At 50.8% G+C, this 27,688-nt stretch overlaps 1 protein-coding gene across 1 annotated transcript; it reads left to right on the forward strand.

Moving 5' to 3' along the window:
• The first annotated feature begins 5,225 nt into the window (after positions 1–5,225).
• On the forward strand, positions 5,226–24,816 carry IGFBP5 (insulin like growth factor binding protein 5). Its single transcript, XM_012446150.2, has 4 exons — positions 5,226–6,332; positions 21,427–21,659; positions 22,273–22,392; positions 23,535–24,816. The coding sequence occupies exons 1-4, from the start codon at positions 5,996–5,998 to the stop codon at positions 23,664–23,666; spliced, it is 822 nt and encodes a 273-aa protein (XP_012301573.1). The 5' UTR covers positions 5,226–5,995; the 3' UTR covers positions 23,667–24,816.
• Positions 24,817–27,688: the final 2,872 nt, after the last annotated feature.

Here is a 27,688-nt window from a genome sequence, read left to right on the forward strand (position 1 = left end):
ATTATGACAATTTCCTGGAAGAGGCAGTAAAGTTTCCTAACAGAATCTGTATTTTATAACAATATTCTGATGAACAGAAGTAAAGTATCTTGAGGAAGGTTATCTTTTCCTAATTCACACAGATTTACCCTATGCACTAATAGTGGTAAGCTAGCTCTTACCACTTCTCTCTCCTGTACTGTGTGAAATCTCAGTTGCTAACCATGCACCGTGATTTTACTTGGCCTTTCCACAGTTCACATTAAACCTGCTTCAGGCAATTAACACTCTCTCTCTCCTCTTTTTCTATGGGATTCCAGCTTTTCTGCCTACCCTATCTCTTTCCCTCCTAGATCTGGAAGCTACCAACACTGTCTCTAAGTCACAACAGATCACTTTTCCTGGTTAATCTCATTTTCCAAAATTGAAACAGCTTCTGAGCAGTCCATTGTAGGAACATGCCAGATCCCATCATCCAAGAAGACAGCAGGACTCCAACCAGAAACAGTATTTATGGAGCCTGCCCTGCTCTGCCCTATCTGTCTGGAACTGCTCCAGAAGCCTCCTAAACATCAATTCGTGCAGCTATTAACTTATGTGCGGCTCACATCAGGATATAAATCACTGTGCGTCACAGCTGGCTCTGGCTCCTTTAACAGCCAGCCTCAGGGTCAATTTAGACTTTAGTTAAATTGCCACCACTGCAAGCACCACTACAAAATTAACTCTAAAGTAGCACGTGGTCTCACCCTCAAAATCACTGTAATTCTGCTCTATGAGAAACTTCACATAAAACCCAGAAAAATATTGTGCAGGAAGGATGCAGAGCTATCTCAGGATAGCGACCATCTCTGTCCAGGGAAGAGGATGCAGGGATGGCATGCATGGGAAGTGAGCTGTTACCTATCCCACTCTTCTTTTAACAAAATCTTCAATTGGGTGTTATGGCTCACATCTGTAATCTCAACACTTTGGGAGGCCGAGGCAGGTGGATCATGAGGTCAGGAGGTCAAGACCAGCCTGGCCAAGATGGTGAAACCCTATGTCTACTAAAAATACAAAAATTAGGTCAGGCACGGTGGCTCACCCTTGTAATCCCAGCACTTTGGGAGGCCAAGGCAAGCAGATCACAAGGTCAGGAGTTCGAGAAGAGCCTGACCAACGCAGTGAAACCCTGTCTCTACTAAAAATACAAAAATTAGCTAGGCATGGTGGCAGGTGCCTGTAATCCCAGCTACTCAGGAGGCTGAGGCAGGAGAATCACTTGAACCTGGGAGACGGAGGTAGCAAGGAGCTGAGATCATGCCACTGCACTCCAGCCTGGGAGACAGAGCAAGACTCCATCTCAAAATAAATAAATAAATAACACACAACACCAAAAAAAATCTTCCACAACAGTGGCAAAAAGTGAACATGCGTTAAAAAATGTAGGAAGGAGAGGGTACATGCTCTACTATCTTCTGTTCTTTGAATGTTTGAAATATGCCATAGTTACCATTTTTTTTTTAATTTAACAGGGGGAATTTTTATGAACTGTGGCTTAAGATCACTTCTAATTATTCATCAGAGAAGCTTTAGGACACCCTTTGTCAAACACAAAGTCATCAAGCTCCTACCCTGCCATACCTTTTCTCCAAAGTAATCGTGAACGTAGTGTCTGGTGGGACACAGGATTTTGCACCTCAGGCTGGCCTGGTGCCATTGGGGGCAACAGTGGCAGTGCCGATGCTGGCGTGGCACATAAGTGGACCCACGTGGTGGCCATACATGTCCCTCCATCCATGCTATTGCTTCCCGCATTCCCCTATCCCCATTGTTAAACACTTCTACCAGTATCTGCTGCTTTCCCTTCATGGAAGGAGGGGTGTTTCTAATGATGTATCTATCCTGCCACCTAGCCTTCAGCAACATCACTACAACAAAGCTGCCTCATGCTGCTCTTTTACACAGACCCCAGTCTTGCTGAACCTCCAAGAACTAGGGAAGGACCTGAACAACTGAATACTTTCTACATTGAACATCGCTGTACCTTGGCTCGGAACCAGGACAACATGGCCACAGCATTAGTAGTCTTGATGTGTGTTGGCCTCTGGGAAAGACTGAAGTTAATGTCATGAGGTCTTTAAAAATTGAGGAAATTATATAAATAAGCCTGTCTGCAAGAGTGGTGAGAGCAACGCAGAAAAGAGAATGAAGACGAGACCCTTAGCTAATGTTTTTCCATCTGACCAGTAGAATCCATAATACTTTGTGTCCTACTAAAAAGTCTAGCTTTCCCAAACTGGGTTATCAGGCATCATCCTTGAAAATCACTTAGAAACTCACAGAAAATGATCACAGGTAAGGACTCTGAAGCTTCATAAAATAAAAACACTACCCATCATTTGAAAAGTTATCCTGATAAAAAAGCATAAATCTTTCTCTCAGATGCACTTCTTGAAAGTTGGTTTTGATAAGCAGTTTTCAAGGAAAGAGGAGGGGTGATCTCCGGGGAAATGGGACAGAAGTGGTTGATATTTAACATACTACTTCCCCAGAGAAGATGCAGCTGACAGGTATAGAAGCCAGTCTATGCCAGAGTTGGGAAGCTCATGACCGCAAAAGCAAGCCGGCAGCAAAGAGGGTCTCTAGACAGGGAGCATTTGTATCTGGGAGGAATTAATGATCCCCTCCCAATTACCCTCGTTGATGCAAACTACTTTTTTTTTCTAGAAGTGATTTTCTAAAGGTGATTGTGAACAGATCTAGACCTCTAGAATGGAGGGAGGGGAAAACAGAATCAAGTAAGGCTCGTAAGCATCCTCCATGATCCCGTATCCTGTGGTAAGAACAACACCGTCCCACTCCACTGTCACATGTTAATTACGGACTCATCAGCAAAACCCATCTGGCCAGTCCTCCATCTTTGGATGAAATTACTGTAGACAATCCCAGCTACTGAGAAGTCTTCTTTCTCTGATGCCCTCTCAAGAAGCCTATCCCACAATCTCTTGGACAACGCTCCAGTCTCTGAATCCCTCATAACATAAGCCCATTTCTAAGTGGGATAAAGAATGGCTGCCTAACATATACAGTCTCACAGAGTAACCTCTCTCCATGGCCCTTGTACCGCCCTGCCCCACGATCCAACTCCACCACCTTCTCCTCCTCTCCTCTCTCTACTCTTTTTATCTTTTCTGTGAATCATCCCCCCTTCCTTTTACCTGTCTTCACATATTGTATTATCCAGCCATTGGAAGTCAGTTACACAAAATGAGGTGTCACTAGAGGCCATCTCTCTCAGAACACAGGGTGGCTGGAACTAGGCAACTCATATTTCTTTGGAAGGGGCACCACAACATCCCCCATTTATCTTAAAAGCTACCAGTGTGCCTGGAGCAGGCAGAGCTGCTAAGGGGGTGCAGAAAGAAATAGGAGCAGAGAACAGAACACACCGCACACATTCTGCTGCCACTCTTGTAGTCTGAACTTGACACAAAAGAGAAAAAAACACATGATCTCCCTCACTCCTAAAATATTTCCACCAAACTTTTAAATATTCATTTGTTCCTACCTCAACAAACCCCCAGACAGAGAAAAGAAGAAATTGAGATGAGTCTTGTTGCTATTTTTTGTTTTAATCATTACACACAATTCTCCTCCCTCTCCTAGCTACCACCTAAAACCCTTTTGGAAATACAGGCAAAGACATAATTTTAAACTTTAGGCCTGTTTTAAAATGTGCCTTTCGGCAAACAGATAAGTGAGACGAGAGATCAGAATCTGGGGGTGTTAACCACATAAAGTGAGACACTCCTGAACTGAATGAGCTAGAGAAAGTATTTTCTTAAACGCAATCCTCCAGAAAGAATTCTTCTCATAGATAAGGGTGCAGTCTAGTGGCAAACATCATGAAATGCAGCCCCTTCTCCAGAGGAAAGTTAGAGTACTTCTCAAGAGAGGAAGAACAAGTAGAAGGTGTAACAGCCCACCCCAAGTCCACCCGGCAGGGGCAGTGACACAGGTTATTTCTCTCTGACCTGCCTGTGAGGTTCATGGCCCACTCATGTCAATTTCAGAAAAAGCTAAAACCACCACCTTCCTTTTCTCGAGGCCTTAGTTTTCTTTCACTTTATTAAAGAAAGAGGTTCTAGTGGCATGATCAGGTTCCTGGTCAGGACCTCCTCAGAGCAGGTCCTGTGGCCCTGTCAGCTCATAGTCCTGGGATGTGCCTGCAAGCACCAGCTAGCCCATCACAAGCTCTCCTCCCGATATTCTGCCACCCACTGCCTCCAGGGATGTGGCCCTCCCCAACAGAAATACCCCTGCAAAATGACATGGGGGAAGTGTCACTCCAATCCACCCTTCTCCCCTCTAAGAACCCCACACACAAGGACACTTTAGGCCACCAGGCAAGGTTTTCAGACTTAGCATTTCCTCCTGAGGGTCCATCTCTGCAACTCACTGCTCTCAATAATGCTGTTGTATGAGTGTCCATTCAGGTACACAGCACACACACACACACACACACACACACACAGAGAGAGAGAGAGAGAGAGAGAGAGAGAACCTCCCTGGCCAACGTAGCTGAAGGAAAGAGGTCACCTCTTCACCATGTGTAACAGAAACCCCCTGATTAAACCCTCTTCTCCAGACTTTTAGGAGAGAAATTCATTTTTTCTTTTTTTTTCTTTTTTTTTTAATTTAGCTTACCAGCCATCACTGGCCATTCTACACTACCTGTCCCCAACACACAGACACACACACACACACACACACACACCCCCACATGGAAACAGACACCAGCATACAGTCCATTGCAGAAGCTTAGGAAGATTTCTTGGGCACGGTATACATCCAGTTGGCTAATAAGAAAATACATCTCCCTCCAGCCTGTGCCTCAACTAGTTAAGGGATAGGAGGGAGGGGGAGACCAAGTTACTCTCCTCATTGTGTTCACCCTGCTCGGAAGAACTCCTGTCTTCCACTAGCCCCTCCACCTCCTCCCCACTCTCAGTAGCCCCAGCCTGTCCCTCTTGCCCCTTCCTTACATTCCGCGGGGAGGAGGGCTCTGTTCAGGAGCGAAGGGGAGCCCCCTTGTGTCTAGAAGGCCTCTCCCCACCCCCACCCCGTGTGAGTTTGTACTGCAAAGCTCCTTGGCATCCTTGCCTGGGTTGGGTGTTGGGTAGCTCAAATTGCATCTACAAACTGGCTGGCAGCCAGGGGCCGGCTATTTAAAAGCGCCTGCTCGCCCAGAGCCCGTAGTCTCTTTGGAAACTTCTGCAGGGGAAAAGAGCTGGGAAAGAGCTGCAAAGCAGTGTGGGCTTTTTCCTTTTTTTGCTCCTTTTGATTACCCCCTCCTCCGTTTTCACCCTTCTCCGGACTTCGCGGAGAACCTGCGAATTTCGAAGAGGAGGTGGCAAAGTGGGAGAAAAGAGGTGTTAGGGTTTGGGGGTTTTTGGTTTTTATTTTTTTTTTTAATTTCTTGATTTCAACATTTTCTCCCACCCTCTCGGCTGCAGCCAACGCCTCTTACCTGTTCCGCGGCGCCGCGCACCGCTGGCCGCTGAGGGTTAGAAAGGAGCGGGGTGTATTTTAGATTTTAAGCAAAAATTTTCCAAATAAATCCATTTTCCTCCCCCACCCCCAACGCCATCCCCACTGCCTCCGAGCTCATTATTTCGGTGGTTGCTTGGGGGTGAACAATTTTGTGGCTTTTTTCCACCTATAATTCTGACCCGCTCAGGCTCGAGGGTTTCTCCGGCCTCAGCTCGCAGCGTGCACCTGGCGCTGCCCTGCTTCCCCCAACCTGTTGCAAGGCTTTATTAATTCTTGCAACCGGGACTTGATCGCAGGCACCCCAGTCCTCCATCTCTCTCTACATTTTTGCAAGTGTCTAGGGGGAGGGCACCTGCTCTACCTGCCAGAAATTTTAAAAAAACAAAAACAAAAAAATCTCCGGGCGCCCTCTTGGCCCCTTTATCCCTGCACTGTCGATCTCCCGCCCCACCCCGAGGTGAAGGGGGCGACTGAGAAGATGGTGCTGCTCACCGCGGTCCTCCTGCTGCTGGCCTCCTGTGCTGGACCGGCCCAGAGCCTGGGCTCCTTAGTGCACTGCGAGCCCTGCGACGAGAAAGCCCTCTCCGTGTGCCCCCCCAGCCCCGTGGGCTGCGAGCTGGTCAAGGAGCCGGGCTGCGGCTGCTGCATGACTTGCGCCCTGGCCGAGGGGCAGTCGTGCGGCGTCTACACCGAGCGCTGCGCCCAGGGGCTGCGCTGCCTCCCCCGGCAGGACGAGGAGAAGCCGCTGCACGCCCTGCTGCACGGCCGCGGGCTTTGCCTCAACGAAAAGAGCTACCGCGAGCAAGTCAAGATTGGTGAGCGCGCTCCGTGTGCCAGTCAGTTACGCGGCGCACGGGTGGGGGATACGGGACCGGCGGGGCCCGCGCGCTTTGCGCAGTAAGTGGCTTCGAGCTGGGTTGCAGCTCGGGAGTAGTCGGGGAGGGCCCCTGCACCTCGGAATTGGAGCCCTGGGGATCCTGCTACCCTGGGGAACTGTCTCGCCGAGGCTATCCCAGCTCTTTCTCCTTCCTCCTACCTACACCTTGCCAGCTCCCTCCTCCACCCCCAGCTCTGTCCGAATACCGACTCGGAGCTCCTATTCGGTCACAAGGTCCAAATCCCCTGGTACCGTATTCCAGTCTGAAAGAATGTATGTTACAATATCAACTGCCTCCTCCATCACCCCCACCCGCGCCCCGCACACGTTGTTTTCTGAACTTGGAAAAAAAAATCTCTTTTGTTAAAATATTATTTTAATTGGAGCCTAGAGAGAGAGGCGTTACCCATCTTCTGAGCTAATGCCACCTTTGTCCCTCTTGGCCCCTCCACCCCCGTGCCTCCAGACGCTTCTACCCCTCCACCCCTACACACACACCACAGACACCCCCACATCGTTGGTAGCTAATGCCTTTCGGGTGGGAGCCCTGAAGCCCCTCCCATGTGCACAGCCATTGCTTTTGATTGAAGATGATTGCCTGTGGTAGCTGGTAAAATATATTTAACTGCAAAATGACTTATTTTATCACAGAAAGGGAAAAAATACTTTAGGAGCTCGGGGGTGCGAGGTGGGGGTGGGGAAGAATGGGAAGGAAGGGTTTGGTGTTCTGTGCCGGGTGATTGTTCCTGAATCTAATTCCTTTTTTCCCCCTCTTCAGTTCAGATTTTACCTAGGATGAAAGGTGGACATAGGGCTGGGAGGCAAAAGGGGATGTGAAATTCAGACCTTTCAACTTCGTCGCCTAGGCACACTCCCGGCACCACCCCCACGCCACCCCCACGCCACCCCCACCTTCACCCCTACAATTCCTCCCACCGCAATCCCCCCATCCCCCCTCCCCAATCTCTTAAACCAGATCACAAGTGGGTGTGGAGCAAGTGCAGAGGGCCCTGGAAACGCAGAATGCAAAATTCAGGGGGCGGAGACAGAAAAGCCACGCAATGGGAGCCTCGCCTCCGCTAGTCCCGCCCCGCGTTGCCCCGCCCCAAATTCTCGACTCCGGGAGTCAAGGGTTGAAATGATTGACACAGCTATTTGTTCAATCAGAACAGTTCTGCCCCCTTAGACTGAGTTTCTTTTTGGAAAGAGTTACCTGATCTTTAGTTTAAAAAAAAAAAAGTTCAATAAACTGCATAAAAGTCTGGGTTCTAAGACGTCAAACTGGCTATTTGTTCTCTCCAAAAGGGGTTAAAACTTGGCTAAACAATGTTCATTTGGCGTAGTTTAGTTACGGGGACAATCCCCTTCTCTCTCCCTGTCCCTTTCCATGACTCACGAGCACCCCAACAAGAGCTTTCTGAAGTGCAAACTTCAGTCACAATAGTGCAGGAAAGGAGTGTGTCCGCGCTTTCCAGGAGGCCGGAGAGCTTCCTGTGTTCAGCCTCTGACCCTGCAAACTCTGCAGGATTTGAGTGGCGCAGGCGCCAGCCCCTCCAGCTTTGCCAGAGATAGTCGATCTCCAGGTTGCAGCCTGCAAAAAGAGGAAAAGGGGAGGACGTGCAGGCCCTGGGAACCCCAGAGACCGGCTTGTGAAATTATTTGTATTAAAATTCACTCTTCAAATATGGTCCCGCCCGCCTTCATCTTAGGGAATATGGATTTGGAAAAGCCTAGCGAAGAGAAAAAAAAATTAATTGATTTCCTGGCTTGGAAGCGACAGCCCTGGGTAACAATCCAGTCACACCGAAACTACGTAAGGTGTCACTCAGCCTCATCCTGGCTCCACTTATTATTTGCCAAGCGTGTCGTTAGTGTGATGTGGCGAGAGTGAAGGGTGTGCACGTAGGGCGCGCGCGCGCAATTGCTAGGCGAGCACGAAGTTCGTATCACACACACACACACACACACACACACACACACACACACACACGAGACACTTCAGTCAAGATCCCGGGTAGAATTCCCTGCCGCCCGCTCCTCAACCCCCACCATCTGAATGTCTTTGGGCCAACCCGAAGCCGCCTCTCCTACCCGCCCCCTCCCCAGCGCTCCTCTAGGACTCCACCCAGCCGAAGGCAGGTGCCCGGCCGGCTGCAGTTGCGGGTTGGCGGCGCTCCACCTCGGCTGCTGCCGACGTCTTCCTCCCGAACAAATGGGATGGGAGTGGGCGCTCCTGGAGAGGGCCTTTTTCGCGGGAGAACCGTTGCGTGGATCCCCAAAAAGTTGGAGATGGTGTAGAGACCATTCTTAAGGAGAGGGAAATGGACAGAGAGAGGGAGAGCGCCCTCTTGGTCCTTTAGCCAAAATTCCTGCTTCCCAATCCACCTCCCACCTCCCTTCTCTCCCACCCCGAAAATCTGAGCTTGCAGAAATGGATTCTCCCCCTCCCTCCCGCAGTTGCACACACACACACACGACATATTATATCTATTTAAGGCATATTATATATGGTATATACTACATTATATATATTTATATGTAACCAAACATACGTATAACACAAAAAAAGGTGCATTTCTGGAATCAGAAGTGGGGAGCAGAGGAGAGTGAGGTGGCAGGCAGTCAAAGCCTCTGGGAGGAAGAGGAGAAGGAGGAGGAGCGGGTGTTTGGCTAGGCGGTTGCTGAGCAACAGAAGAGGGAGTGGGCTCCAGGAACCCAGTGCTGAGCTCGAGAATCCGGTGCTGAGAAAGAGCCTGGCTCTGCATTTCATTCTGGCCAGTTCAGGAGCAGAGATAGATATGGAGAAAAGAGATGTGTGTGAGGCTTGAGGGAGATGAAAGACAGGAGTGATTTGTTGGTCAAAGCTCAGTGAATAGGGGTGAGTGGAAGGAGTCAAGGAAGTAGCGGGTTTTGTTTCTGGCATATTCGTGGGGAATGAGGCTTGATGAGCTGGTCCCTAGTATAGATGCCAGTGTCGGAGAGGTCTCCTCTGTGCTGGTGAGACATTCAGTTTGAGATGTAGGGAGCCTTGGATTCTGTCATTAAGAAATGAGACAATGTGGGACAAAAAAAAAAAATAGGCTTCTGGAAAAGAAAGCAAAAGCATTACCTAAATAAAAATGAATTCAGCCTTTGCTTCTTTGAGGGATTTGGCCTCCATCACCCTGGCTTCAACTCCAAGCCTGGTCTAAAATGCCATGTTGAAGTCAAGTTCCAGAGTTAGGTTTATTGGCCAAGTTTATGTCTGGGTTAAGCAAGATCATGGAAAACTGAAGGAGCCAAATTCCTTTCCCACCCGCACCCCCTCCCTCTGAAACAACTCTTTGAGAGGATGGCTGTGCCCTGAGCCAACCAAAACGGGAGTTGGGAAAACGAGATGGGGCTTTAACTAGACTTTTCTTGCTACCTCCACCACCCCCCCCCTTTTCTGCTGTGTCAGCTCAGACTGGAAGAACAAGCGAAGTTAGCCCTTGTGAGAGTTCATTTTCTTTCCATTTCTCTTTATCCCCCTTCTCACCTCTCCCTACTATTTTCCCCGCCCTCCATCCCCCAGCCCCCCGCCCCTCTCCATTGCCTCACCTCCCTCCGTCCCCCACTTCATCCCCCACCCTCTCCATAACCCCATCCATCCCTCCACTCCTCTGCATTCCCCCATTCCTCTTCTCCATCCCCCTTCCCCTGACCCCTCTCTGTCTCCCCCACATCTACCCCCATCCCTCTCCATCTCCCCACCTCCATCAACTCTAAGGCATCCCCTGAGAGCTTGAGTTTTAAGTCAGAACAGCTGTGAGTTAGTCCTGGGGCTTGGGCTGGATTTGTGCAGGTAGGTGGGCCTGCAGCTGCAGAGGGAGGACCAGGCTGACCCTAGGAGCCAGAGGTCATCGTGAGGGTTACAGCAAAGGGCATGGGAGCAGGAATTCCCTGCAGAAGTCCTGGGCCCCTTAATGGAGTGAAGAAGAAGCCAGCGGGAAGGAGAGGTCATATTTGTCTAAAGTTTCTACTTTGTACCTGAGTAATGCCTATGAAACTTGAAGATACTTAGTGTGTGGAAAATAAAACTCTGGAGAAGGGATCACTACACTCCAGACCCACTACCTCCAGAAACCGGAAGAAGGCCATAAAGAGCAAGTACCAACCAGGGACCAGAGCTGAAGGGAAGAGGGCGGGAGAACGCCTGGGAGACAGGCAGGCCACTCGGTGGGCTTTGTTTAGTTTCACATTTGCTTTTTTACTGCAGTTGGTCTAAAAGCTGCAATTCCCAGAGACCATCCGTTAGTTGTAATCTGGACATGTTATTCAACACAGTAAGATTGATTACACATTTGCAAAAATAAATAATCAAGGCAGTGTAGGCTTCCACTCCCCTCCCCCAATACCAGAGAATCCCCCCTTTGATTTCCAGTTTCATTTCTTTCCATAAATTCTTTTATGATGTCATTTCTCTCTCTCTTTTTTAAAAAATATAAGTCCAGAGGAGTGACTGAACATCTCTGTGAGGGGAGAGGTTACATTCCCACCTGGGCCGCTTTGCTGCTGGTTTAAATCACCTAACCAGGTTAGTTAGTGCCTGCCACTCAGCTCAGCTCAGTTCTAGTGTCCCTCCAGGAATTGTCTGGGTATTGGCCAAAGAACGTTAAAGCTGGAAGGAACCCACAGCCGTCATCACAGTCAAGACTCTAGCTTTAGGACGAGGATACTGAGGCCCTGAGTGGGAAGTCAGTTGCCCAAGATACGGCAGCGGGGTTAGAGGCAGACATGCGGCTGGGACCCAGCTCTTCCCCACAGGGGCTGCAGTGCTGCATCCAGCCATTCCTGGCTTTCTCACTAGTCACTGGGGCTCTTGCCTGGGCGTGGGTTAACCTGCCAGGAGGCCTTTGGCAAGTTGATGATAGCACGGCTGGATGCTATCATCCCATGACATAAGAACCCACAGCCTGAAGGTGTTCTGTTTTAGGGGCAGTAGGAAAAGGAGTGAAGCAGCCCCAAAGTGGAGAGGGCCACACTCTCCTATTTTCACACTCCCTTCTGTCCCTTTATCTACACAAGCTTGCACACAAGTCTGGCTTCGGCCCGAGGTTTGGTCAGGGAAAGAGAACCAGGAGGGTGTGAAGGAGGGGTGTTCAGCCCAGCCTTCAGGTCCATGAGCCAAACCTCATTTTCTGCATGACAGGAAGCTCTCCTGATGTGGAGAGGCAGGCAGGCCCTGGCTGCCTGTGGGCTGTGCAGTGGCCCGTGGTCTTGAAGAACACGGCACAGAAGTGGCCTGCTTCCAACAGCACGGTCCTCACGTGGTGCCAGCAGAAAGCAGAGATCGAAGGAGGGTGGGGTAACTAGGGAAGTTCCGCATTGGAGGGAGAGAAGGAAAATCATAAACCGCCAAAGCTGATGAAGAAGACAGCATGAGGGCAGGGCCCCTGGCTGTCATAGGCAGGTGTGTCGGAGTCTTTCAGCAGGAGAGGAGAGATGGGCTTCCAGAGGGCAGCTGGGAACCTCCAGTTGTGCTGCGGGAAGGGCTGAGAGCCATTCTAATACATCCTGGAGGCTGTGGCAGCTCCTTCTTCTGGGATGCTCAGGAAGGAGGCAAATAAGATGGGCCCCTATTCCCAGTAAGCCAGACCTGCCAGGTGAACCCTAGGAACGTTTTCAGCTAAATCATTGATCTCATGTTTGACCCCTCAACCTAAACCATCAGGCCCCTTAGCCTGGCCTAAAATAAAGCCCCACTGAATTTGCACTCAGAGCCAGGCCTCCGATGATCTCTGCTGATTCTCGGAGTTGTTTTATGTGGGTTCCAGTTATCCCGAACCATTGAGACGGTGCCATCACTGCTGTGACACCCCTCTGTCACCTCAGCCAGGATGACTTCTTACAGATCATTTAGAACAGCACTTCCAACTGAAACATAATACAAGCCACGTTTGTCATTTTTAATTTTCTGGATGCCACATCTTTTTTAAAAATATTAGAAAGCAGGGAAATTAACTGTAATAATACATTTTAACAATATATCCAAAATACCCTTTCTCCACATACTCAAAATAAAACAATTATAATGAGACATTTTACATTCTTTCATATTTAGCCTTTGAAACCCAGTATGTCTTTCACACTTACACAGCTCATCTCAATTCAGACACTAAATTTTCATGGGAAATACTTGATCTGTATTTAGGTTTCATAAAATTTACAGTTGAAAAAGCAGATTCACATACCTGAGGCATTCCAAACACACTTTAAAATCTTTCCAATAACTGAGTCAAGTATCTGTTTTTAAATTTAAACTAATTAAAATTAAATACATTGTAAAATGTGGTTCCTCAGTTGCCAGGGCAACATGTCACATATTTAGTGTGGATCTGCACGTGGCTAGTGGCTACCAGCAAACTCCTCTCTCGCCTGAGAAGGGAACTGCTGTCTCCACTCTTTCCTTTTGCTCCCAAAGAGTCAAAAAAGAGGAATCTCAGCTTTCGTTGACAGACGGGACTCCCTTGTTTGCTCCCTAGCAGAGCCTGGGCACCTTCTTGGGGGCCTGGGTAGAGAAGTGTAAACTCGTCTTGCTCCCTGCCGCCCCCTTCTGGTCATGCAGGACTTTGGGGAATTTAGCTGCTGACCACAATGTTCTGATCTGGCTGTGATGGATCATGATGGAAAAGTGGCCAGGTGAAAAGCAGCCCAGCGCTTCCTCCAGAGGCTGCTCCCCACCTATCCCCCCATTACCTTCTCATTTTGGGTGTGTATGGGAAACAGACAGGGACATTTGTACTTAGCATGCTCCCCCTTCCCCAACTCCAAAAGAAGCTTGACTGGAGATTCTCACCCAGAGAGTTGTGCATAAGTGTGTATTTTCTATGTGTACAATTATCACCACCTGCTTCCCAGGGACCAAGAAATGTGAACCGGAGTCACAGCCCCAAATCCTAGTTTAGCATCAGGAAAAAAAGGAAAACAAGAAGGAGCCTCTCTTTACCTCTGGTCCCTGGCAGGTGTAAGTCGGACGTCAGCCCCTTACTCTGTGAGGCGACACCTTCCCACCTGTGGCATCTACACTGTGGAGGGTGGTGGTCCCCCTTTTCTCTCTCTATCTTCAGGGAAGGAGACTGAGTGTCCTTAACACAGCATGAAGGAATGGGGTTAGGCAGAGGAAGGACTCCCGGGAGAGCTCTTTCAGTGGAGACAGGTCCCCGGAGCACTGTGCCAAGTCCTTCTCACCTGGTGCTGGCCAACAGACCCCCAGACACAAGGGTTGAGCCAACACTTTTTGGCAGAACTTCCTGCAGTCAAAGGAGCCTTAGATCTTGTGGGCTACAAGTAGGCGTCAGTCAACCAGGCGCCACAGCAACCGAATTTTTAGTTGATGATTGGAACTAGAGAGGTGAGAGGGAACAGCGCAAGAGGCAGAGACCTGTGCTGAGAGTGAATTAGCGCACATCACCCTGATTAATCCTCAGAATAACCTTACCGAGAAGGGGCCATTGTCATCCTCCCCATAACTCAGGTGAGAAAACCGAATCGGAGAGAGGAAGAGAAAGTAAGGTCAAAGTAAAGCTGCACCAAGGTTTGTTTAGTTATTTATTCATTTATTTATTTTTAGACACAAGGTTTCACTCTGTCACTCAGGCTGGAGTGCAGTGGCACGATCATGGCTCACTGCAGCCTCCAACTCCTGGGCTCAAGCCATCCTCCTTTCTCAGCCTCCCGATTGCTAGGACTACAGGTGCATACTGCCACACACAGCTAATATTTTATTTTATGTAGAAATAGGGTGTTGCTGTGTTGCCGAAGGTGCACCAAGGTTTACTGAGTCATAGTCAACAATTTCATCTTCCTCCCAGAAAGGGGTACTGAAGGTTTAGAGTGGCACAATTGCCGTACCTGTTCAATAGTGGAGCTGGGACTTGAACCCAGGTGGTCTGGTTCCCGATTCTGAATGGTTACCCACTATACCACATTGTGTTTGTATTTCTCTGGTCAGGATAGAGATGTTATATTCCCAACCTGGCCAGCTTTGCTGATGGTTTAGAGTACCTAACCATGTTCATTCTCCTGGCCTAAAATGGGGTAGGGGAGCTCAGCTGAGTAAGCCTACAGCCCTCATCATCCAGTCAACAGGACTCTGAGTCTGCTCAACTTCCCTCCGGGGACTCCCTCCTGGCTTTCCTCTGATCTTAATATCGCTTTTTAGGATGACAGCTTTGGGGGTTTGTTTTCTTCTTGGAAGTTTAGTGCTCATTTTCTCCTCAGCCCATAATTCAGGTTAAAAAGAGCCCAGAATGGCCCAGGCCCAGTGACTCATGCCTGTAATCCCAGCACTCTGGGAGGCCAAGGCCAGTGGATCACTTGAGGTCAGGAGTTCGAGACCATCCTGGCCAACATGATGAAACCCCGTCTCTACTAAAAATACAAAAATTAGCTGGGTGTGGTGGCTCACGCCTGTAATCCCAGCTACTCAAGAGGCTAAGGCAGGAGAATTGCTTGAACCAGGGAGGTGGAGGTTGCAGTGACCTGAGATCACTGCAACCACTGCACTCCAGCCTGGGGGAGGAAATGGGACTCCATCTCAAAAAAAAAACCCAGAACATGCATGCTTGTTACTGACTACAGAGTAAAAACAACAACAGCTACAAAACAGTGTCTTCTGAGAGACGGAGACTGGTGCCAGGCAGATGCTGGTCAGGGATGGGAGGGGTAGGAAAAGCAATGATGCCACTTCCCTGGAAGGCACCACAGCACCCCCCCACCCCACGCCAACCCCCCCAACCCCCACCACCACCACTGTGGCCTTTCTCCTGCAAATGCAGACACACAAGTGCACTAGAGTCCTTTGACATCCACAGCTGGGAAACAGACTTCATGAGACTGAGACATGTCTTACATTTGTTAAAACTGAGCAGCCAATCCCTCATGCTTCCACAGGCCTTGTGTGGTAGGAAGGAGCTGGCGGCTGCAGGTTGGCTAGGGACAAGGCAAGGGAGGAGGGAGACTGAAGAACATTCTAGCCCGGGCCTCAGTATTTTCATCCATACCCAGGCACAGACCAGTGCCCTCAGGCCAGCGCTGACCAGTAGGACTTCCTGCAATGACGGAAGCGTTCCAGCTCTGCAGTGTCCATATGTGGCCACGGAGTCCTTGAAATATGGCTAGAGGGACTGAGGAGCTGAATTTTTCATTTTATTTAATATGTATTAATTTAAATAGCCACATTGGCTACTGGCTACTCTATTGAGTAGTATATTAATATATGGTAGTCTTAGGCCAAAGAGAAGCCCAGTGAATCCAGGAGCACCCCTACTGTTTCCCATACCCATCATCCTCATCTGCCTGCCTCTCAGTGCCCTGCAGGAGGGTTATCTTGCTTCAGGGCCGGGCCCGGCTGAGATCACCTCCCAAGGCATCCTCTGGGCTCTAACCCCCCAGCTTATATTACAGAAATGCTTCCAGACTTACTTCTCTTTGCCTCTTGGGCTGATTTACACATCTCTCCATTTAAACGTTATTTATTGAATACTATATGCGGTGAGACAAAGATAAATGACAAAGGTCTGCCCTTAAGAAGCTGACTATTTAAATTCCACAGACAGAACTAGACTGAAAGCCAGAAGAAATTCAGCTGCCCTTTCCATTCCTCGTAGAGAGATTCTAGGCCTCTTCATCTTATTTTCTGTGTAGAAAAGGAGTTGGGAGAATCTCCCTGGGTCTGGGTGGCCTGGCAAAGCCAGACACTCTTCCTGGACTGTGAATTTCAAGGACGCCTCTGTCTCTTCGATTTTTATAAGCTAAGGCACAATTTCTGGGTCACGTAGTTTTCTCTTACCTTTGATTATTAGGTCAAGCAAGATAGAGTGAGAAACTAACACCAGCCCAGGAACAAGCTGTTAATGGTGCCGGACTGTGACTAAGAGGACCGGGCAGTGAGGGGCGGGGAGGTTAGATTTTAGGCAGCAGCAGGTCTCCACCTGGATCCATCCATTGCTATGACTAGCAAGCAAGGTAGGGTCAGAACCCTTCAGAAGAGCATGTGCCTGCCTCTGCTGGAAGAGAACAGCAGTGGCAAAAGGCCAGGTTTGGAGAAAGTGGTTGAGTTTGGGCAGGGCACATGCATTGTGCAATTGTGCAGCATATAATATTTCTCACTCTAAGATACCTCTGGGTCTGTAGCAGCTGGGCTTGACCCATGACACTGTGTTTGCCAGGACATAGAGAATGGTGCGGTCCTCAAGCACGTATTCATGTTACCGTGGGGAGGGGCAGATGTACCGTGTGTGCCTCTGTGGATGCTTCTGCATTGGGGTGAATGGGGAATGCCTTATGAATGAAAGAGGAACTGAGGTGGCCACCCAAATGTGGCAGGGGTTAGAGGCCTTAGAGAGCCAGTGGGAAGGACGGGAGCTAGTATATAGAAGCCAGAGCAGACTTAGATCCCACCCCAAAGGTAAATGCTGTACCCAGATAATATGATAATCCTCCCCTTCTTTAGTCATTGAATAAGATTATGAAGGTAAAGGTCCTGCCTGCATAGATCCCAGCAGGAGAAATGGATGCTGAGCATTCCTCCTTTCCCATCCTCTGCAGAACCCTCTCAGAATGCCATTTAGTGGGCAGGGAGGGCTGGAATATGTCTCCCTGGATCATTTTCCAGTTGCAGGGTACAGAAACAGCAGAATGTGCCCGGAAGCCCTGCCCCCTCTCCCTCACCTGCCTTCACTCTCCCACACATGGATTCTCTCCGGGCCTCGCCTGTTTGTCTCCCTGACCCTTTAAATGCATGCTGCAGACACACACAGTGGAGGGGATTTGAGTGATTATTCCAGAAGTAGGAGAGGAAGTCACCCAAATTCCAGATTTTTTTTTCTTTGAGACAGGGTCTTTCGCTGTCACCCAGGCTAGAGTGCAGTGGAGCTAGTCAAAGTGGAGCAATCATGGTTCACCTCAGCCTCAACCTCTAACCTCCCAGGCTCAAGCAATCCTCCCATCTCAGCCTCCTGCTGAGTTGCTAGGACTAAAGGTGCACACCTCTACGCCCAGCTAATTTTTGTATGTTTTGTAGAGATAGGGTTTCACCATGTTGCCCAGGCTGGTCTCAAACTCCTGGGCTCAGGCAATCCTCTCACCTTAGCCTCCCAAAGTGCTGGGATTAGAGATAAGAGCCACCACGCCGAATTCCAAATTTTAAAAACTTCCAGTCCCTAGAAGTGAGCCCATGCTGTGTGGGCATCAGTCTCTCGCGCCCTCTGCTGGCCACATGGAGATATTGACCTGTTTGTCAAACAGGTTCTGGAGCTGACTGTTGAGTCCTTTTGCTGTTCGCGTGCAAAACAGTCTTCACCAGGAAGTCCTCCCGGTGTCCTCCCTAAATCCCTTCTGCAACCTCAGTTCATTTCTCTCGATGAAATAGCTCAAGAGTAGCCAGTCTACTTGTCCCTTGTTTTATCTAACTTAAACCCTTCCAAAATTGAAAGCCTATGACTCGGCCACAGAGCAGCTGAGTGGGGCTAGCTGCTTCTAGCACTCAGCCCCAGTCTTACTTTCCAGCCCTTTAATCTCTGTGGTTCTGCCCTGGCTCCCCTCCAAGTTTCCACTGTCTTGCTGGAGCCTACAGGTGACCACAAGACTCCGATTGGTATCTCTGACACTGGACTCTGCTGCTGCCGAAAGAATAGATCCCACAGTGGGGGTTAAGTGGCACCAGAAACTGGGAGGCAGATCAAAACATTAAGCCTGCTCTTCAGAAGCAGCCAGAAAGCTTGCAGGCTTGGGAAGGTGTGCCCTCAGAAGCCTCGCTTTGGGGAGGCTGGGGAAAGGCGAGAGTTTGCAGAAATGTTTTGAGTTCCTTAAATGAAGAGAGATCTCAGAATCTACATTTTCTGTTTTCCTATCATGGTTGCTTAGCCCCGGGGCAGTACTTGAACACTTTCAAAGAAGACTAAGAGAAGTCAAAATAAATTTACCCTAAGGTTTGTCCAACCATTGTCAACAGCCCCATCCTCCTCCTGAGAAGGGTGACACGGTTAAGGACAGCCCACAGCACTTCTTAGAAAAAGTCCTTCCGGAGCGCAGTGGCTCACGCCTGTAATCCTAGCACTTTCGGAGGCTGAGGCGGGCGGATGACCTGAGGCTAGGAGTTTGAGACCAGCCTGGCCAACACAGTGAAACCCCATCTCTACTAAAAATACAAAAATTAACTGGGCGGGGTGGCAGGTACCTCTAATCCAGCTCTTCAGGAGGCTGAGGCAGGAGGATGGCTTGAACCTGGGAAGTAAAGATTGTGAGTGAGCTGAGATCGTGCCATTGCACTCTAGCCTGGGGGACAAGAGCAAGACTTCATCTCAAAAAAAAAAAAAAGTTCCAAAAGGTGAAGGGTCTTAAGAGCTGTTGGGGGAAGGCTGTGGACCACCAGAGAGAGAGTAGGCAGAAATGCCAGCTGGAGAAGGGCACCCTCTGACCAAAGGGACAGAGCCTTCCCCAACAGGTAGCCAGAGGAGGATGGAATGGCACCCCCCTTTCAAATGTCGTTAAGAGCTAGAGAGAGCACCACTGAGATAGAGATAGATACTTAGTTCTGTTTGGACACAGGGAGATGGACTAAATCGCCTAAGGATTCCAGGAGTCGCTACACCAGCTCCAGGAGAGGAGCCAGCTTCCCAGGCTCTCTCACCTTGAAGAGGTGACAGTGTGCTGGCTCTCCAGGCCAGGCTGGGGCAGCCCACTGAAGGAGATGCAGAGACGCACACGCTGGTCAGCGGCCAGTCCACTCCCCCACCTCCCCTCACTTTATCCAGTTACGATCTTGATTGGGGAAGGGATCCAGGCCTCTCCCTATCTGAATCCCCTCCAGGCTTTCAGTAGCAACCATTTCCCTGCCTGCCCCTCCTCCAGCGGTAGTCAACTACTTCTTGAGGATTTGAAGGCTTGGTGATGCTGAGGTTGAGTGGTGTGGCGCCAGTCCTTCAATAAGACGAACCCCAAAGCCCTTCTGTGCAATGGTTAGCACTCCCTCTCCTTACTCCCTCCTCTCTAAGATCTGAGCCTCAGGGTGGGGCCTGCGTTACCAGATAACGGAGTGCCAGCCTTTCCATTTGTGCGTAGTCCCCAGGCCAGCCATGCTTCTCCCTCCTGCCAATCTCACTTGCCCTACAACCAAGAAAAGTTGGTTTACCCCACAACACAACTCTTAACTAATCCCATTCCACCTACCAGGGATGTCACCCTATTGATGAGGGCTTGATGGAGCAGAATCAGGGTACTGGGACATCAAGACATGACTGGGAAGAAGGGGTGAAAGGCCAGAAGGGGTACCAGGATTCTTGGGTTGAATTTTGTTTGGGGAGAGCCCACCCACCACCTTGCTATTGGCTTTCTCCGCGTCATCATCTTCCTCTCCAGCCATTACCTCCCTTCCTTTCCTGTGAATAAATACCCAAACAACTCACCACCAGGAACGCTGCAAACCCTTGGAGGCTTCTTTAGGGCAGGAATCTTCTCTGCCAAGGCCTTAAAGAACAGATGCCTATTTCATGAGACTTGACAAATCTTGAGCCAAGAGAGAAACAGATGCTGGGGTGCACCCTGCCACCTGCCATCATGACCAGGTTAGGCCAGGTGGTCAAATGCCTTTCCTGACTCACACCTGGAACTTGCCCAGAGCTGCAAGCTCAGGAGTGGAGTTTACATCCGCCCAGAGGCCTAAAACAGCGTCTTCTCAAAAGGCTCCTCTTTCCTTGCACCCCATCCCCACTTCCTTGAATTCTCTGTCCCTTCTCTGTTCCGCATCCCAGAGTCTGGCTGTCACTTTTCCTGGGCGTCTCAGTGATCACAGAGTGGGTGGAAAGCAGAATTTTCTTTCACCTCATGTTGGTTCTTTAAGGTCACTCAAAGCTCTATTTTCTCTTTCCAGTATTTGAGAAAAGAGGGAGGTAATGAAGACAAGGCTCCCCACCTCCACTCACCCCTGCACCTGGTCCCACCGTGGGGCATCCTGGCCACACCTTGCCCGCCTGGAAACAACAATCTAACGTTCCCCCACTCTGGTTCTTCTGAGGCTGGGTGAGGTCAAGGAGCTGAGAGGAGAAAGGGGACCCAGGGATGGATGCCTATGAGATAAGAATTTAGAGGAAATCTGTGCACCAAGAAAAGGCCAGACGGGTGGAATTCAGGATCAACAAATACATGAACAAAGTCTTACTTGTCTAAAGGTCAAAAGCCAGCTAAGTATAGATTGTCGCCAAGCCACTCCTATATATAACTTCCCTGGTCCCAGCCAGCTGTCAGCCTCTCTCAGTCCGGAGCCGAGTAACGTGCCAGCCTCCCAGGCCCCCGAGCACGGCGCCAGTTCTGAGCCAGAGCGGGAGCGAGGCCTTCGACTTCCACTTGGCCCCAAGCCGGTCCCCTCCAGGCCCACACTCCTGGCTCTCCTCTCCCCTCCTCCTGCTCTTTATGAAGGTCCCCACCACCCTGCTGCTCCAGACCCCAGGACCCCCTCCTCCCAGGTTCCCCAGGTCCAAAGAGACCTCAACATCCAGCAACTCTGAAAGCACAAAGGTCTCACTAACGGGACAGACTTGGCCCTTCTCATCCATGTGTCATCTTCCTCTGTGGGCCCAGATCCCTGGGTTCCGACTTCTCAGCCCCACCTCCAGTCACATCCCATCTATTTGGCCATCCCCCAGCAAGCACACCGCTCACGACCACCTTCATCCTTGCCGGGACCACCTCCCTCGCCCTTCCGCCTTTCTGCTCCCAGAAAGCCCGCTCCGTCCTCACCCACCCATCCATCATCCCTCAATTCTCCTTCTCCGTGAAGTCTTCCTGCCTGCACTCTCTGTTCAACTCCGGGCATGCCAGAAACTTCCCGCCACTTAAATAACATTCCCTCTGCTTCCTGGTTCTTATCCTCTGCTTTCAGGGTGTCCTCCGGGAGGGCAGAGACATCTGTTTCAGCCTTTATTACTCCCCTCACCCCATACTGCCCAGCTCTGGACTCTGGCCGTGTGCACCTTGGCCCACAGAAGCTGACCCTCTGGCTCCTTCCCCTGCAGAGAGAGACTCCCGTGAGCATGAGGAACCCACCACCACCACCGAGCTGGCTGAGGAGACCTACTCCCCCAAGATCTTCCGGCCCAAGCAAACCCGCATCTCTGAGCTGAAGGCCGAAGCGGTGAAGAAGGACCGCAGAAAGAAGCTGACCCAGTCCAAGTTGGTGGGGGGAGCCGAGAACACCGCCCACTCCCGGGTCGTCGCTGCCCCTGAGATGAGACAGGAATCTGAGCAGGTGCATCTCGGGGATTCCCTCATTCCCTCCCCGGGTTTTGACCTTTTCCTGCATCTAAATTGGACCTTCGTGGCAGCAGGAGGTGCTAGGCTAGATGTGGCAGAGGACCCATGCAGCAATGGTGGCTCAGCTTAGGACTTGGGAGGAGATTCCAGAGCTTACACAGGTCATTGCTGAGGGCTCCTGCAAGGAAGCAGGAATGGGGCGGTGCTCATTTGAGGAGAGTGTGTGCCAGCCCAGTGGCCACACATCAGGCGCCTGGGCCCTGCAGCTGTGTCCAGTCCAAGGCAGAGGCTGAATATTCTCCTAGAGCATCTACAGACGGGCACCTCTGGACATCGTTACTCAGCAGAAGAGAAAAGCTGCTGGGAGGGGGGTGGCCTGGAACACAAAAGAGAAAGTCTGGCTCCGTACCCGGCCAAAGGCAGGCTTTGTATGACCCCAGAACATGTGACAGGTGACAGGGAGGAAAGATCCTGGGTAGCAGATGACAAGGACCAAGGGTGGTGATTTTCCTCCCGAGATTGCTCCCCCACCCCCCGGGCCACTAGTGAATGCAGCTGGGTGGTTTCCCCTTGGTCTCGCCACGCCTCTCACCCCGCTGTCCACACAGGGCCCCTGCCGCAGACACATGGAGGCTGCCCTGCAGGAACTTAAAGCCACCCCACGCATGGTGCCCCGCGCCGTGTACCTGCCCAATTGTGACCGCAAAGGATTCTACAAGAGAAAGCAGGTACGTCCCCCGCCCTGAGCTCCCAGGCTCAGACGGCTCTGAAAATGGCACCTGCCAGGAAAACTCCGCCTTGAGCAAGTGCCTGAGATTTCCACCATTAAACACTTCGCGTCTCCCTGGCCTCAGATACCCATTCATATACCACCATTCCCTCATTCCCTCCTATGCTGTAATCCACTATGCTTTCCACAGATCGCCTTAGCTACATGAATTCATTGCAAGAGGAAACTGTAACACCCTCTCACAGCACATATCATTGGTGCACTGGGCACTCAGGACTTGAAACCATATTTTCTCTGTGTACCACCCGAAGTCAATTCATGTCCCTTCACAGCCAGGCTCCCCTTTGGACAACGTTCTCAGATTTCCGAGGGCATCTGATCCCTGGAGGGCATGGCTGATGGCTGGGCCCCACCCCTGCAGTTTCTGAAGAGTAGGCCTCGGTGGCCTCTGGGGTGGACAGGTGACCCTGGTGCTGCCTTAAGGCACCAGTAATCTAAATGTAAGAGCCGGGACACACTGGGGCAAATCTTGGCTCTGCCACTTACTAGCTGTGTCTCCTTACTGGTCATGTAATACCTCTGTGCCTCCAGACCCTCGTGTAAAATGGAGAATGAGGAGTAAGTGATTGATCTTTGTAAAGCACTTAGAACAGTACCTACTGCAAGCCAAATGTCACATGGTGTCTGGTACACGATAACTCTGCACAAGTGATGCCTCCTGTTATCATTATTACCATCATCATTAATATTGGATCATAACTCTATTGACAATCCCTGCAGAGTTTCAGGTTGGAAGAACTCGAATGGATAGCATTTAAAAAGGAACTGTAAGTCAGGCACAGAGGCTCACGCCTATAATCCCAGCTACTCCAGAGGCTGAGGCGGGAAGATCACTTGAGCCCAGGAGTTCTAGACCTAACCTGGGCAACATAGCAAGATCCCATCTCTGAAACATACATTCACATTTATCCCTGGGTCTTTCCAGGAAACGGGGACACCCCAGAAACCCAAGGGTCGGGTCTAGCACCCTCAACTCTCTGGGGATGAGAGTCTTGTCTTGGGTTGCAGAAGAGGCAGGGCAGGGAGGAGCAAAGCCCGGGGTGTGGCCATCCTCACCGCCTGTTGCTCTACTCACCCCAGTGCAAGCCTTCCCGTGGCCGCAAGCGTGGCATCTGCTGGTGTGTGGACAAGTACGGGATGAAGCTGCCAGGCATGGAGTACGTGGACGGGGGCTTTCAGTGTCACGCCTTCGACAGCAGCAACGTTGAGTGATGCGTCCCCCCCACCCTCCCCTCACCCCTTCCACCCCCAGCCCTGACTCCAGCCAGCGCCTCCCTCCACCCCAGGACGCCACTCATTTCATCTCATTTAAGGGAAAAATATATATCTATCTATTTGAGGAAACTGAGGACCTCGGAATCTCTAGCAAGGGCTCAACTTTGAAAATGGCAACAACAGAGATGCAAAAAGCTAAAAAGACACCCCCCCCTTTTAAAATGATTTTCTTTTTGAGGCAAGTTGAATGAACAAGAGAAGGGAAGAGAGGAAGAATGAGAGGAAGAGAAGGGCAGGAAGTGTTTGTGTTGAAGAAAGAGAAAGACGAATAGCGTTAGGAAAAGGAAGACAAGCAGGTAGGCAGGAAGGAAAGGCACCGAGACCAGGGAGGGCCCAATTTCATGTCCAGCTCTGGCCTTCAGTGACACTCTCGGGGTTTCCCAGTATGGATTGGTCAGGGGGAGAAAGAAAATGACAGAACGTGCCAGGGCCTCTCCCGGATCTGTCTCTCCCTCCAGCCAGCAGTATGGACAGCTGGACCCCTGAACTTCCTCTCCTCTTACCCGGGCGGAGTGTTGTGGCTCCCCAAATTTATAAAAACTAAAATGCATTCCATTCCTCTGAAAGCAAAATAACTTCATCATTGAGTGATATTACCTAGTTAGGTTTTCGGAAGCAGATCTATGAATATTAAATACATGTGTATATTTTACTCCCCAGGCAAACTTTTTTTTAGAAACCAATACATGCCCCAATATTGGAAAGACCTGTTCTTCCAGGGTGACTACAGTACACGCTGAAGCGTGCGGTTTCAGCCCTCATTTGATTCAATTCACAGGTAGCGCAGCAGCCTCTGTGGGGGAGGATAGGCTGGAAAAAAAAAAGTGGGCTTGTATTTATCTACAAGGCTCCGTATAGTCATATATAGGCATATAAATCTTTCGTTTCTCTTTATTTTTTTCTTTCTTCCTTTCTTTCAAAGGTTTGCATTAACTTTTTAAAGTAGTTCCTATAGGGGCATTGAGGAGCTTCCTCATTCTGGAAAAACTGAGAAGACCCATATTCTCCTCATACAACCCATAATAGCATTTTTGCCTGCCTCGAGGCAGAGTTTCCCGGAAGCAATAAACTCAGCTGTTTTGTGGGGCACAGTGCTGGACCTGACAGTGATTCCCCACACATGTTCATCTGCACCCACCAAGCCAGACACAGGCCAGCCCTGAGTGGTGCACACGGCACGTGCCTCAGTCCCATGTCAGTCTTTAAACCCTCAGGAAGTCACAGTCTCTGGACACCACAACGCATGAGCCCAACAGTCCATGACGGATCCCCCAATCCCACCCCAGCCTTCTCCTTTCATCTGAACAGAACCTGCGTTTTTGGAAGCCTCTCTCACTCTCCACGCTAGCACAGCAGGAGAGAGACTGAAGAGATGGCAGAGGGAGAGGTAAAAAGGTTTAGCTGCAGGAGAACAGTAAGATTGACGGTTCAGGCCAGAGTAGACAGGGGGAGGAAGAGACGGCTGCAGGGACAGGGGGCTGACTGTCCTATTCTAGCTTTGGCACAAAGCAGCAGAAAGGGGGAAAAGCCAATAGAACCTTCCTTAGCTTCCCCACCCTATATGCCTTCTGGGATTTGAGAGGAAAGAGAGGAAACTGAGAGAATGGGTTGTAAAATAGAAATGAGCTTAATCCAGGCCACAGAGCCAGGGAAGGTGGGTAACTTCGGGAGGGTGCTAGACTTTAGAAGCCAGATAGGAACAAGAATCAGTAGAAACTGGCCATGCTTTGGAAGAGGTAAGCCTATGTGCTCCACTGCCCACCTTCAGCCTGCGATGAGGGATGGAGGCCCACGAGTCTCTCCCGCTCTTCCTCCATTCTGGCCAGTCTCTGCTCCTCCCTGGGGTGGAGGATGGAAGGGAGGCTGGGACAAGCAGGGAACGCAGGATTCAGGGATGCTGTCACTTGGCAGCCAGATTCTGAACCAAGAAAAATCCCATTCTCCAACGACTTCCTCAACCAATGGTGGCCTTATGACTGTCCTCTAAGGCTGAAGATATCCAGGAAAGGGGGCTTGGACACTAGCCAGGAGACCCCTTCTTGCTGTGGACACAGCTCTCTTCACTCTTTGCTGATGGCATGACACGGTGGAGGCCGCCTCCAACATGGGGCTATGAAGAGGAATAGCAAAAAAGCAAATCTGCTTCAACGGATGGAAACCCTATAGCTATAGAACTTGGGGGCTGTGTCCGATGCCCCTGGACAGGACAGTTGGCTGGAGACAGGAGAAGTGCTCAATCTTCATGAGACAAAGGGACCCGGCAGGGCCAGCAGCACGGGACTTGACCTGCCGAGTCAGCACACCCCATCTCTCTGCACAACTGTCCCCTAAACCCAACTCACATTTCTGTATGTCTTAGGCCAGTATCCCAAACCTCTTCCTCGCCACCCTTCTTCCCACCCATTCTTCCTTTGCATCTTGAGCAGTTATCCAACTAGGATCTGCCAAGCGGATACTGGGGTGCGACTCCCCTAAGAAAAGACTGAGCCAGGAACTACAAGCTCCCCCGACGTTCCTCCCAGCCTGGACCTGACTCCAGAGAATGGCTCTCTCTTCACCCACCGTGTCTGGACTGTGAGCGGGCTTCTGCCCCTTGCGTTGGCTTTCTGCCGCCAGCCATCAGGTTGGGGATTAAGGCCTGGTGTGAGTTCAGCAGACTGTTCCAGTTTCCAAAGTTCATGCCTGCTCACCCAAACCTGTGAGTCTCTTCTGGGTGCAGGGGGTGCTCCTGGGCAGTTGGTCACTCCCTGAGAAGCTGGCCCTTGATGGACACATGGAACGGAGCCTCCCAGGAGGTCTGGCTGAGCCCAGGGTGGGGAAACCCTGGGAAGGGAGGCATTGAAGGAAGATGGCACCTCTTACCCCACGGCAGGGTGTGAGCGAGGGAGGCAGGTTTGGAAAGATGTGAGCGTGGCAATGTAAGCAGGGGGCTGCTTGACTCCAGACTGGCCTTTAGCCAACTGTCTGCTCACCCAGAGACCCTGGACTCCAGGATATCGATGGCTTGGGGTCTAAGTGCTGCCCACTCCCACACCCACACCCACACCCACAGAAGGTCTCTTCCCATCCCCTTTAGACTCGTGCCTCATTCTGGCAGTGGAGAAGACGCCTCTGTCTTTCCCACTACTGCCAGGAGATAGGGAAGCCCAGCCAGGACTGACACTCCTTCCTCCAGCCTGCCCTGACCCACCCGGCAAAGCAGGGCGCCTGGGGAGGAAGAGACTGGAGCATTTCTCTGACAGCCAGGCCTAGACAGACAGGCCTGGGGACACCGGCCCCATATGGGGAGGAAGGCAAGCACAGGAGGCCCCAGGAGGCCCTTTTCTGATGACACCCCTTCTCTCTCACCCCATCTCCACACTGCCACCTCTGTGGCCTCCACTGCGCCCCCACAGGGCTGGCCTCTTCTAGAGGGAGGGCCTCCCCGCCAGCCAGCCGTTAGCAAGACAGGGCTGCCACGGCAACCGCCAAGCCCCCCTCAAGGTGGGACAGTACCCCGGACCCATCCACTCACCCGAGAGGGCTTCAGCCCAGGGTGGGAACCTCAGAGAAGAGCGCTCTAAGGAGAAGAAACCCCGTGGCATCAGAGAGGACGCGTCTGGCTTCCAGGAGAGAGGAGGCTCGGTTCTGCAGAGTGGAGGAGGGACGAGGGACAGGGGTTTCACCAACCAGCAACCTGGGCCTTGTACTGTCTGTGTTTTTAAAACCACTAAAGTGCTAGAGTTACGTTGCACTTTTTCTCCACTTTTTTTTCTCTTGGGCTTTTGTTTCTTTTTTAAAACATCCTTTCCTGGTTTTCTAATGGAGTATACAGTTTAGCCATTTCACAGACTCCGGCCTCCTCTCCAGAAATCCTTTTGGATGGGGAAAGAAAAGGCGGGAGAAGGAGAAGGGGACCCAGCCTCCCTGTGCCCGTTCGCCCACTCCTCCGGTCCCCAGCCGGAGTCTCCCCTCCACCG

This window comes from Aotus nancymaae, unplaced genomic scaffold, assembly GCF_030222135.1.
Source record: "Aotus nancymaae isolate 86718 unplaced genomic scaffold, 86718_ANA_hifiasm-v0.15.2.pri h1tg000008l, whole genome shotgun sequence".
NCBI classification, from domain to species: domain Eukaryota; kingdom Metazoa; phylum Chordata; class Mammalia; order Primates; family Aotidae; genus Aotus; species Aotus nancymaae.